Source organism: Anolis carolinensis, chromosome 3 (assembly GCF_035594765.1).
Source record: "Anolis carolinensis isolate JA03-04 chromosome 3, rAnoCar3.1.pri, whole genome shotgun sequence".
NCBI classification, from domain to species: Eukaryota; Metazoa; Chordata; class Lepidosauria; order Squamata; family Dactyloidae; genus Anolis; species Anolis carolinensis.
In genome coordinates, this window is record NC_085843.1 from 178,522,944 (window position 1) to 178,536,213 (window position 13,270).

At 39.7% G+C, this 13,270-nt stretch overlaps 1 protein-coding gene across 5 annotated transcripts in view; it reads right to left on the reverse strand.

Annotated features, from left to right (window-relative positions):
* The window catches only part of LOC103279643 (heparan-alpha-glucosaminide N-acetyltransferase), a 258,014-nt gene that overhangs the window by 237,596 nt on the left and 7,148 nt on the right, over positions 1–13,270 (reverse strand). For 3 of the 5 annotated variants that reach the window (XM_062975850.1, XM_062975851.1, XM_062975852.1), the window contains exons 2-4: positions 7,713–7,782; positions 5,792–5,843; positions 3,376–3,432 (exon numbers count right to left, since the gene is read on the reverse strand). Coding sequence is in view for 1 of the 5 variants with exons in the window: in XM_062975849.1 (XP_062831919.1) it covers positions 5,792–5,843; positions 7,713–7,782; positions 12,382–12,577 (318 nt within the window). In the remaining 4 variants the exon portion in view is untranslated. Of the gene's footprint in view, positions 1–3,375; positions 3,433–5,791; positions 5,844–7,712; positions 7,783–12,381; positions 12,977–13,270 lie in introns of those variants that run through there. The other 2 variants (XM_062975849.1, XM_062975853.1) reach the window with 2 other exon arrangements.

Here is a 13,270-nt window from a genome sequence, read left to right on the forward strand (position 1 = left end):
AAGCAATAATAACAACCATCCTATAAAATACATTTTAAAAACATTAATAAAAAGCACACTAAAAGCCATTTCCATAAACAATTCCATATTTCATAGGCCATGTATTCAATCATTCAAGGTTTTGAAGGTATTCAACCAAATATGCAGGGCCGTAGCCAGAAAAAATTTCTGGAGGGGTTTTGAAAATTTGGGGGGGGGGGTTGAATCCCTGACTCACCCGCCCCCCAGGTTCAGACCTGTCAATATCTGCTTGAGATAGTGCCTGGAGGGACTTTAATTTTTTGCGTCTCATAGACTTAGCATGGGGATTTGGTTAATCAGTTAAAATTCATGAGTAAACCAGTTTTTTTTTAACTTGAAAATTTTGGGGGGGGGGATTGAACCCCCAACCCCTCCCCACCCCCCCGGCTACAGGCCTGCAAATATGTATCCACTATCAATGATGGTGTGGCTATTGTGGAATAGTGTATTTGAGGGTAATGAGAGTATTTATATGTTTTCACACATATATAAATGGGGTCTTTCTAGGATCTCTTCACATGGACTTCTTTTTGACAGTGGAGACAGGGTTTTGTAAGTTAGGTCACGCAGCCCGACCGCTCCCATCACACCCAGTAAAACTACCTCTAGGGTGACTCCTTGGCTGAACTAGAGAAAAAACCCTGCCACTTCCTAAAATAATCAATAGCGGATGACGGGAGGCTCCCTGTCTTTCCATTAGGAGAGATGGGTCGAGCCTGCTTTAGGAAGTTTCCCCCCATGTGATGAGGTAAGGGCAGAAGCTGGGACATTGCGGAACATAGGGCGACAGGTCCCCGTGCCCCCTGGGTGGGTGCTATCAGGATTCCAGCGGTGTGTGACAAGGTCTCTAATCTGGAAGCAAAAATTTCTAGAAAATTATGTCAGGAGGAGTCCCGGGGAGAAACAGTGGGGGCTTTAAAGGGTTTAATGTAGGGTCCAGGGACTGTCCTGTGGGTCACATTATGACCACCTTGTTGTACAGTGTGACATTGTGAGATCTTCCAGGCATTGCCAATATTGCTCAATCCACACCATGATGAATATATACCTAATTCTGGCAACAGCTGCTTTCCATTAAGGAAATTAAGGGTAGAGAACAATTCACCTTTTCCTGGCAGCTTCTGACTGGTGGCGAGGCATTTAATGTGAATGAAGAAGCCATCACCAAAGTGAAGAAGAAAATGAACAAATACAGGGAGAAAGAACAAGCAGTCTCTCTCTCATTGCAAAACGTTCCAATTGAGAAAATCCATGAATATGCTTGAAAGCACTTCCCATATGTCTCAGAATGAAAAAGAAATACACACTTGCCAGCAGGACAAAAATGTTACAGATGGTGCCCAGGAATTCCTAGCAAACAGTCCAGCACAAGGACTGGTTAGAAGAACAACAGCAATAAATACTACCATTTCCTAATGCACTTGCCCCATCTGAAGGAATCCACAGTAGAAAAAAAGACCCACAGCAAAGACCTCGAGCAGATGTTCTCCTACTCCAAAAAGTATTTCATCTGATGTGAGATGGTTCTTAATAGAGGCCTCAGTTTTATTGCTTATTAAATATTTTATTTTATCTTTATTTTTAATTTAATTATTTTTAAAATCCATGTTTTTTTATAATGGGAGGGCCAATTGATAAATGTGCATATCCCCCTTTTAAGCACATGCTCCTTAAGGATGCTTAACTTAGTGAAAATCTGAGCATCTAATACAGTAACTGCATCTTTCTGTCTGCCTTGCCAGTTGCATCAACTTTTAAAATGTTGATGTCCTAATAATCATTAACAATCACAGCATCTTAAAAATACCCTTCAAGATGAGAGACCCGAGCTCGAAGGCAGGTGGTTTCTCTTCAAATTCATTGTGTTTTCCCCTTGATAAATGATATTCCCTTCTTTATTTTCATTTTATATCATTGCACCAGCTAACCAACTGGTGCCTATTTCAAACCAACTAATAATCACCATTAATTTTTTGTGAAAGACACACTTTATGAACTAAGCAGAGATTGTACCACCTGAAAAATGAGGGAAGTAATTTTCCACACTGGATCTCATTTCCCTTTTTATTCTCTTACTTTCAAGGCTGTATTTTATATGATTTATCAGAGCGTTCCAACATGCTCAAATTCATCTGTAGTATGCAAATTCATGGCTAATGCTAGGAGGCAAGAAATCAGGAGCCCAGAAATCAGAAAACATAATCTGTACATTTTATTGTATTGCTGTATGTTTCTTCAATCTGTGAAGGGGCTTGATAGCAAAGGGGCTTAATAAAGCCAGGACTTAAGAGATATTTTTTGTAATATAGCGCCTAGGATTCTCCAGTTGCCATCCTGGTGGTTGTGTTCCAAAAAGGTAAGTGCCTAATGTTCTGTTAACATCTCGGTGCAATGGATACAGAGGAATATAGTAAGTTTAGAGGAAAAGAGGTGTTGATGCTAACAGTAACAGGTCCTCTAGGAATATTTTAGCAAAAATACAGAACATAGTTCCTATTTATTCTCTGTCCACCAACTTTTTCAGTTTGCCACTCATTTGGTATTCATGCCATCAGCCATATTTGGCTTGAAATTATTTCCCAAGATATTTCCAAAAAGTAAACCTTGCTTTTGCCATTTTACTACATCATTGCATATAATGTGTCTTGAGCTTCCATGGAGATTGGTGTCCATAGGTGGTCCGGGAACCAAACCTCAGTGGACATGATGGAATACAGGGCCCACTGTATTCCATCAAGTCCAGGGGCAAATCTGATCAAGTCATTGAAAAGTAAACATGGCCTTAATCTGTGAGTGCTGTGACATGTGTCACTGAACAAATCCTGCTATTGGAGAACAGTTTAATCATATATGTATTCATAGTACACATTCCCATTAATGTCTAAGGACCTCATCAAATGGGGTTACTTTCAACAGATCTTCTATAGTTTTACAATGGAGCCCACTGGCTCCCACCTCACAACATTGAACTACGTCAGGCGAGGCTCCATCATAAACCTGCGGCCACACTGGAGGCTTCCCGTGCTACATTTGAATCAATGAGGGGAAGCCAGGCAGCACTTATTTCCCCTGGTGGGATGAGTTGGGGAACAGGTTCCCCATGCCCCATGCTGGTCACCACCAGATTTGCCATGATACATGGTGAGTCCAGCGGCCCATCTGATGAGGTCATATATTTGGCCTTCTCTGAACAGATAATCCTGATCATAATACAATACTTGAAGTTGAGCTTAGGTGGACATATATCCATGTACACACACACAGCTTGAGATTTTTTTGTAGAATAATAACATCTCAAGCTTTTCTACTAACCTGCTACATATATTTTTAAAAGCTATCATCTACTCTGCTGACCTTGACACACCTCAGATCTATCCCAGAAGTGACATTCTCTCATTACTGTCAAGCTACCTGCCACAAAACAAAAAAGAAAATCAACCTCCATCTTATCTGACAGCTTATGCTATTGAGAAAGACAAGAACACAAATAAGATCCCCACAGCATTCAGTGAAATTATATGATTGCTGTCATCCGGTAACTAAACTTTAATGGAACAGACAGTCTTCAGAAGAAGGAAGGAACATCTCCTTCAGGCAACTTATGAAACCTAAGATCTGTTACATCACAAAATGAATGTCACTGATTCTTGTATGAAGGTGTGAAAGGCTTTCACCTTCAGACTCTTGAGTTACATTCTGATTGGGAAAGACGCCTTTTGAAATAACAACTAGGAACATATCTGCTGTTAAGGAGTCCAAACTAATGGGTTTGCATTGTTTAGATAACTATATGCACTCTACATAGGGATCCCTTTGAATAGCAACTGGTACAAAGAGCTACAGCCAGATTATTAACTAGGGCTGGTTGCTGGGAGCTTGCAACTTGCAATAGTTCACTGATTGCTAGTCCTTATCTAGTACAATTCAAAGTGCTAGTTATGGTCAATAAAACACTATACAGTTTAAGCTCAAGCTACCTGAAACACCATATCTCCCCATTAGACCTGTGTGATCAATGAAAAAAAGTTTCAATACTTATTACTAAACTGGGGGGAGGGTGTGAATCATTTCTAAAGTGTTTCTAAAATATTATAAGGGGTCCATATTGTAACTATAATGATATAACAATTTTTGGTTACTTTTTCGTTATGTAATTGCACAAGGGAGGGAGATTCCAGGGCTCCTTTCTCTCTCATTTTTAGAGCTATTGGGATAAAACACTGGTAGAACACATTTACCACTGTTACCTCTCCCCCTTCCAAGTTTCAGAACGTTTCACACATCCACTGATTTTTGGGAATTTTAAAAAGTTTTTATGGACAGCGTTTAAAAAAACTACAACAGATATCTCTTTGAATTTCTATTTTCAATGATACAACATAAACAGGGCATCATTCCCCCAAGTTTCAGAATGATTTGCACATCCACTGATTTTTAGGGAATTTTAATCGACATAACCTTAACAGTACTATTTCACTAAAAGACCATCCAGTCCTACCCCCTTCTTCCAAGTAGGAAAAGCATAGTCAAAACACCCCAACAGATGCCCACCCAGCCTTTAAAAGAAGAAGAAGAAGAAGAAGAAGAAGAAGAAGAAGAAGAAGAAGAAGAAGAAGCCTACTACGTAAACTTTTAAGTTACTGCCTCTCAACTTTTCCTACCTCATGGGGGTTGATTCAACTCCCAACAATCCCCTTTTATCTTGAGATCCCTTTAGAGGATGAACATGGGTTTTCTCCCACCAAAACGTTCAAGGAGGAGGAGGAGGAGGCACAAGGTGGTAAGCAGAATTCTGGGAAATGTAGTTTTGGAAGGCGAAGACCCCTGTGTCAGAGAATTCAAAAGGCCCCATCCTAAACTATGCTTCCCAGAATTCTGCTCACTTCCTGCATTAAAGCCTCAATGTAAGTGTGGTCTCTGCCTGTCTCTCTCTGGGTTAGCCATGTGCCAGAGAGATTTCTTCCTTGCCCAGCTATCCAGCCAGCCAGCCACCCCTCCCACTTGCCCTGCCCCCCCCCCCACCACCACTCCTTTGGAAGAAATGCAGGGCTTCTCCCTCCACTACAGCCTCACCATCCTCCTCAGGGCCCTTTGGGGGAACCAAACCCAGTCCTTTTGGGGGAGAACTGGCACCCATGATGGAGACCTAGAGCCATTTATGAGACTTACGTAATTCTTCCAAAAGTCATAGGTCAGTGTTTTGAATATTAAGTTCTTTGTGTGGTCACCTTTCCCATTTTTAATATCACTTTGTATGTATGAATCTTACACAATAGATACCGACAAACAAATTATAAATAAAGTTTTTCACAGCCCTACTCCCCATATGAGCTTGCCTAGGCCCTGAGCTTCCCAAGGAAACTGTTTATTTGGGGCTGGGGTGGGGGAATAGCAGGTTCTTCTCTGTAGTTGCTTCCAGGACTCCTGTGGATACCCAAATCCATGAATGCTCAAGTCCCATTATATACAGTGGCATAGTAAAATGATGTCCCTTATATAAAATGACAAAATTCAGGTTTGCTCTTTGGTATGAATACCCACGTAAACACACTCATATACAGTATATATAGAGAATGGGGAGAGGAGGATATTTTCAGGCCATGGATGGTTGAATCTGTGGATACATAATCCATGGATTTGGAGAGCCAACTGTATGCATACTGAACAGTTATGAGCTGGTCATTGACCATAATAAAAGTTTACTTACTATTCTGAACACAAATACTTCAAAATTAAATGTTTAAATATGTAGACATTCGCAAATACATACCAACGAGACAGATTTCTGAAGCCAATTGCAGTATTCTCGTGTACAGTGAAGACTGCAAGAATGAAAAGGGTACCATTACTCTTCTCAGTTTTACTAAAGTAGGGAAAAAGTAGTTAGAAAACATGTATTGCCAAAAGTTTCTTTAAGGTTATGCTGTGGATTCTTACTCAGTTAAAGAAACAAGTCAAAGTTTACATACAAGAATTGTTAGCAATGTTGTTGTGCTAGTGGATTTAGTGAAAACCAAATTGTATCCTGGTAGTTTCCTCCACTGATTGCAGTGAAAGTCTTACCAAAAATGTGAAGATTTGTCACACAATAGATTCTGAAGAAGCATATAACTAATCTTTCAGTTACTCAAGTGGTCAACTCCAGTGTAATCATAGGCATTCTTACTGCTAAACAACTCAAGGCCCTAGTTTTTAAATACCTTTGACATTTAAGTGAACTGGTTAAAAAGAGCACTGCGATGCAAACTGTAATGAATATTCATATATGTATTTGAATTAGTATGTGAAATGATGCTGCCGTGCATGATCTTGCTTGACAACAGCAATCCTAGCTACACAAACTCTGTTAAAGGGCCATCATTATAAACGTGGAGAAACCGGAATATAGGAATGCAAGAACAGAGATTAACAACTAAAGATAAATATTCAAATAATAGGATCCTATTAATAAATATCAGATGAAATGCACAGATTGCATTGTGAATATGTGCCTCTTTTCAAGCAAATAAACAAAGATCAGATTTCAATAAATCTGTCCTTCCACTGTCTTCTTCCATATAACCATATGTACTTAGTATACTTCCTCAAGGACAGGCTGTAGGTCTATCAAAGGCATCATGAAGTTATTCCCTTCTTAATGGATTTTGTGGTTTAAAAAAAGGTAGAATAAGCAATGGAAAAACGTGAGAGGGTTACAAATAGAAGTCAATGGCATTGAGACAGATATACACATAAAGTTAAAATACCATTCAGGAGCAAGGTGCCTGCACAGGTAAATACCTCATCTGGAATTTATAAATGACTCTTCTGTCCCCAATTCTAACACTCCATATATTCGTATTTAGAGGAAACACTAAAGATGTTTATTTTGGCCAAATTTATAAAACTGAAACCAATTTTGCAAAGATTCCCCATCTCATTGCAGAATTTCTTTAATGTAATCTACTAACTCTGTAATAATTTTAATGGCTGGGTTTTGTTTTTCAATTGTTTGCATTCTTGTTTCCAAGATTACTGGGAAGCACAATTCCAACATTCACTTAAGATCACTTAACACAGTGGGTTAAACTTTGTGCCAGCAGGACTGCTGACCAGAAATTTGGCAGTTCGAATTCAGGGAGTGGGTTGAGTTCCTATCTGTCAGCTCTACTTCCCCATGTGGGGACATGAGAGAAGCCTCCCACAGGATGGTAAAACATCAAACATTCGGGCATTCCCTGGACCACATCCTTGCAGATGGCCAATTCTCTCACACCAGAAGCAACTTACAGTTTTTCAAGTAATTTCTAACAGGAGAAAAAAATAACTTAACAAAGCAATATGAGAGATGAGTTATTTAAAGCAAGGACCTCATCAAACAGTTTCATAAGCAGTGGAGGAATCCTTGGGAGAGTGAGGAAAACTGTTGGACAGTGCCCTGCATTGCCTCCTTACCATCACATGGCTTTTTCCATCTGTCCCTGGCTTTGTTCCATGCTATCCCCAGCTTAGTCAATGATTAAACGGGTTGTCACACATATTCTCAGGGCAGCCTCTGAACACACTACCAAGATGCAGCCAGGGCAGAGCCCCATTAGAAGTAGCCCTGCGTCATGTGGGCTCTAGCAGGCTCCGTCCTGACTGTGTCTTGACAGTGTCCTTAGGATGGGGGAAAAACCCATGTAATGAGGTTAAAAGATGCACACACTTACTTGGATAAATAGGGTACAAGATAACCCAGAAGGGCTGCAGAAGTCAAGATGGCAAAACCAACCAGCAAAGCTGAGGAGAAAACACAGCAGTTACTTGTCGTTCAAGATCCTGGTCCTTGCTCCACAACAACCTACACAAGTAAAAAAAACCTTGTAAAGTGTACTCTTCAAGAAAGGTTCAATTTTATTCTGGAAATGATTCCACATAGCCAATTGAAGACATGGAAAAATGGCAAAAATATGGTCAACCTTGTGTTGTTCTTAAAAAGAAAAGAAAAAGACTATAATAATTCTTTCTTTTTAAAGTGTTTTTATTCAAAATCATCACAAAATAAAACACACAGAAAATACATTTTGGGTCTATAAAACTACCAAAACAATTACAATACTATTTATTACAACAAACAACTATAAAAACCCGCAAAGTTTCCACTCTCTATCTGATGGTTGTTATCCCTTCTGAATCAACTTCCGTATGTTTCCCAAACTCTAGTGTTCCAGGTGTTTTGGACTTCAACTCCCAGAATCCCTGAACATTAGCCAAGGCTTCTGGAAGCTGAAGTCCAAAACACCTGGAGGACCAGAGTTTGGGAATTACTGCTAAACAATCACACTTTTACTTAAAACAGCACTCTATAGATAGTTCAAGAAACTACCATGGACTTATTGGAAATATAGCAGAAGAGTAAACTTGAAAAGAATTAATAAATATTCCACACATATCCTAGAACTGCTGTTCCCTGCTCCTGCCTTCATCCTGTATCATTCCATGGCCCTGAAAACCTATAGCCAAATATCAGAAATCCTCCAGTATAGCACCATTTAATGTAATGCAAAGAGTAAACACTAGAAGAAGAAATGATCAAAACTACAGTACATACTGGAAGCATGTGAGCATGTATCTTTGGAGCCCAAACTAAAGTTTTTTGTTTGTTTGTTAAGTTTCTACTTCACCTTTCTCATGGGATGTCTAATGATGATGATGATGATGATGATGATTAGGGTTTGATCTGGACTCTTTTATGCACATGTGATATTTTTATCTATTGGCCAGGACAGTCTATCACTCACAAAAGGACAGAATGACATAGTAAACTTGATGGGGTGCACAGTACCATAATATCTTTTGAGTATGTAATACCTAATGGCTAGGATCACTCAAAGGGCAACCAAGCAGGCATGTGTAGGTGCGCTTTGCAAAGTCAATATAACAATCGCAAGAAAGATAAGCTAGAAGTTGTTTTTAGTGGACTGAACCCTACCAAAATCCCTTGTGATTTTAAATGTTAGCATGTAAAATCTTCTCTTGAGCCTTACAATGCCCGGTTGTGACTCCTACACACCACATGTATATCTGGAATGGGTTTTAGGCCCCATTTTGGCATGTAGACAGGGCCGGTCCAACAATGAGGCAAATTAAACGGTCGCTTCGGGCGCAAAATATACGGGGGGCGCAGTCGAGACTACTTTTTCTGTTGATTTCTTGTAAAACATGATGTTTTGGTGCTTAATTTGTAAAATCTTAATGTAATTTGATGTTTAATAGGCTTTTCCTTAATCCCTCCTTATTATCCAACATTTTCGCTTATCCAACGCTTTTATTTTTCAGTGATTGGTTTGGGGGAGGGGGCGCCAAAATTCTGTTCACCTACACTTGAAAAATACCTAGGGCTGGCTCTGCACATAGATAATATTAAATTGTTACCACATTGCACCATTTCAGGCTACACATAGGGGAAATAATTGGATTCAGTCATGAAACAGAATCCATATAGAACCACACATAGAAAACTAAGATTTTTGGCAAAGGATAAGCCTATCCTGTGTGTCAAAGTTGAGTGGTCTTTACCTCCATGCCTCTAGCAAAGTGATACAGTCTCGAAGCAGTTTAAGTACATGACAAGCAGTTTATCTAAGATGAGAAAGCCCTACCATTGGCATTTATTTTTTAAAAAAACGTAGAAGATCCTATTTCCCCCTTGTTCTTTAAAATCGTGTGTAACTGTCCTGTTATCTGATAACTGATGACAAGTCTGACTATATTTATAATTCTGCCAGCAAGCAATATCTATTCCTCAAGCGTACAATGGAGGATACAAGTCCAATCAAATATAATGCTACTGGACTATTTCCAGCAGAGTTAATAATACAAATCGTACGTTTTGTTAGCCGGAATGTCTAAGGATAAGATGCCTCATTCCAGAATTACTTTCCATAGATTTAGATTCTTAAATATTCATTCATCCAACAACTATAATGCATTTTCATACATAATGAACATTCTTAAAATAGTGTGGTACTGAAATACATTTATTTGTTTGCATCTTGCATCCTAATGCAACTACCTGGTATTATATTCACACTATGGTCCCTTCTTTAGCATCTTTATTTCCTTTTACCTTTTTCCTTTTCTTTTTGTTTGTTTTTTGTTTACTTTCTGATTGCCTGATTTGCATTATTAGACAAGAACAATACAGCATGTAGTGGATTAATTAAATTGGATTTTACAGATGCCCTTTATACAATGCTCCAGTTCTTTGGGATTTTCTCTTGTATATTTGTAAACTCCTAACTCATTTATATTGTGTTCAGTGTTAATGCTACCAACACCACTTGTTCTCGGGCACTCAATAGTTCCTTCCATACATTACATGAGTGAAGATTTTTTTTTCATGTCAGGAGCAACTTGAGTCACTTCTGGAGTGAGAGAATTGGCCGTCTGCAAGGACGTTGCCCAGGGGACGCTCGGATGTTTTGATGTTTTTACCATCCTTGTGGTAGGCTTCTCATGTCCCCGCATGGAGCTGGAGCTGATAGAGGAATCTCATCCGCACTCTCCCCGGGTGGGATTCAAACCTGGCAGCTTTCAGGTCAGCAACCCAACCTTCAAGTCACGAGGCTTTAGTCCACTACGCCACCGGAGGCTCCAACATGAGCGAAGATTATCTATATATAGAACAAGAACAAGGAGAAAGTCTGGCTGCTGACCCATTCCCACCCTCAGAGTGTGGACATCAGGAAAGGATCCTTTACATATGAGCAACTACAGTATATGAATATCTTATACAAATAGGCAGGCCTGAACCCCAGAAATGGAGGTGGCAATATTATTTGCTGTCCAACAACAGAAATAACAACATCATACAAAGATATGGAATGAAATAATGGCAACTATATTAATTGTTTTTTCGTGATGAGCTTTTGCTCATCACGAAAAAACAATTAATATAGTTGCCATTATTTCATTCCATATCTTTGTATGATGTTGTTATTTCTGTTGTTGGACAGCAAATAATATTGCCACCTCCATTTCTGGGGGGAGGCATGCATATAACAGGCAGGCCAGAACCCCAGAAATGGATGGGGGCAATATTCTTTATTCTGTACATACCATTGAACATTTTTTACAGGTTGTCATATGACTATGAAATTTCTTGATTGGTCATTGATAGGTCAACCTTTTACCCAGGAAGATGACATAACAGTGCTTACCAAAAGTAAAGACATTTATTACATCAGAAGCAATTTCTAAGGAGCTTCATTTGCAGTAGACATGAACCCAATAATGTGATTTGCAGTGAATGGCTTGCCCCTGCTTTGTTTGAGGCTCCCAACTGAGGGGAGGGGTCTCCCCTGTATCACGTGCTATGCTCTGGACCCCCACCGCCTTCAGACAGTGACACCCAAAGGAAGTGCAAGTCGGATCCATGCTTCTCCAAACAGAAGCAGCCAAGCATTCATATGCATAGGCATTGGAAGGTCAGCTGCCATTCCTAGTTTCTAATGCCTTTATTTGCAAGTGGTGTGTTTTTGCAAGGCAGTGAGCAGAATCAGGGAGATGGCTCTTTCACATTTAGAGTAACCTCTGGGACCATAAGCGCGCCCAGGGGGCATGAGGACCTGTCATCCTGTGCCCCACACTGTCCCGGCTTCCCTCTACCCCATCAGACAGGAAAAAGCCTCAATAAGCCACCTCAAAAAGTGTCCACTTCTCATCCCATGCATTAGACTCTACATTTCAATTCTGATTTTTTTCAGGGTGTTGTATTTTGCTTTTTCTTTCTGTTAACATTAGGAACATTGATGAAGTTCATGCTTAGTCTTCCAACAAAAAAATCTTAAACATGCATGCCAACCAAGTTGCACTGTGATCATTTAATGCTCTGGTGTAGTCTAGTGTAAAACCAGTGAAAACAGTGAACCCTATTTAAAAAAGGACTTCTAGCCCAGTGGTTCTCAACCTGTGGGTCCTCAGATGTTTTGGCCTTCAACTCCCAGAAATTGAAAATTGGCTGGGATTTCTGGGATTTCTGGGAGTTGTAGGTCAAAACACCAAGGGACCCACAGGTTGAGAACCACTGTTCTAGCTCAAGAGCACCATAGGATTCAGTTAGCTTACATACAGCATGGCTAGGTGGTTGGTAATATTAAGGAAAATCTATGTAGGTTAATGAGTGGCAGAACAAAAAGGAAGAATGGATTTGGGTGCTATCTAATCCAATCACTAGGCATTTGAGCAAACCCTTGAGGAAGTCAGCCTCTACGGAACGTAATGACAAATCCCCTCTGAAGGCCTTCCCAAGAAAACCTCATGTCACCATAAGTCAGAAATGACTTGAAGACAGACAACAAATGAGCAAATCACCCAATTAGGCTTAGAGGATACTACCAGGCAGTGCAGCCTTTCTCTGGCAACTCTCTGAACCTTCTTCCTTTCTGCTAGTATCATTACAGCAGCAACAGTCTTCTAGAAGCCAAGTTCCCCATCTGAATGCCTTTTCTTGGGCAGATGGCCCACCCGGCATCAGAGTCTGTTCTGCTTGATAAAATATTTTGAGAGACAACAAATTCATCAAATTAGTCATGTTTTAAAATAGATACAACTCAGTGTTCAGATCCAATAATCATCGTCAAATTTCCCCAAGAGTATGTGGATGTTTCTGAGTGTTTAAAGGCATAATTTCTGGGATTTGCAGAGGTTTAGGAGTGTGAGAGAAAGTTCTCAATGTTTTTAAGGTTTGCTAAATCAACAACGATTCTGTTTAGAGCTGAAACACATTGTGATGGAAACATCATTTTCTGCATATTGTTTAACAGCCTTCAGTTCCCAGCCTGAAGGTTCAGGCCTCATTATCATCCACACCTGCAAAGCCTTGTTTTGGTTGAATCAGGGTCATAATCAGATTCACCAACTGGGAACATTTCTTCAAAGAAGGCTTCCCATGGGCACTAACATATAATCTTAAAGAACTAGAAAATTCTGGTTTTCTAGCCTTCTAGCTGATTAATTGGAACCATAGGTTTGAGATTGTTGTGGGCTGCATATATAGAAGTATCTCTCACCTCATACTTATCAATTTCCGTTTTGTAACACAATTTTGGCCTCTTCTAGACTGGGTTAAAGAAACACAAGTTCTCACAATAACCCATCAGGTTTAGCCATTGTTCTCATTGTGTGTGTGTGTGTGTATGCGTGTGTGTGAAGTGATTTCTAGATGCATTCAAGTATTCCATAAATTTTATTGGGTTTAATTTTTTTTAAAAAAAAAAAACCCAGG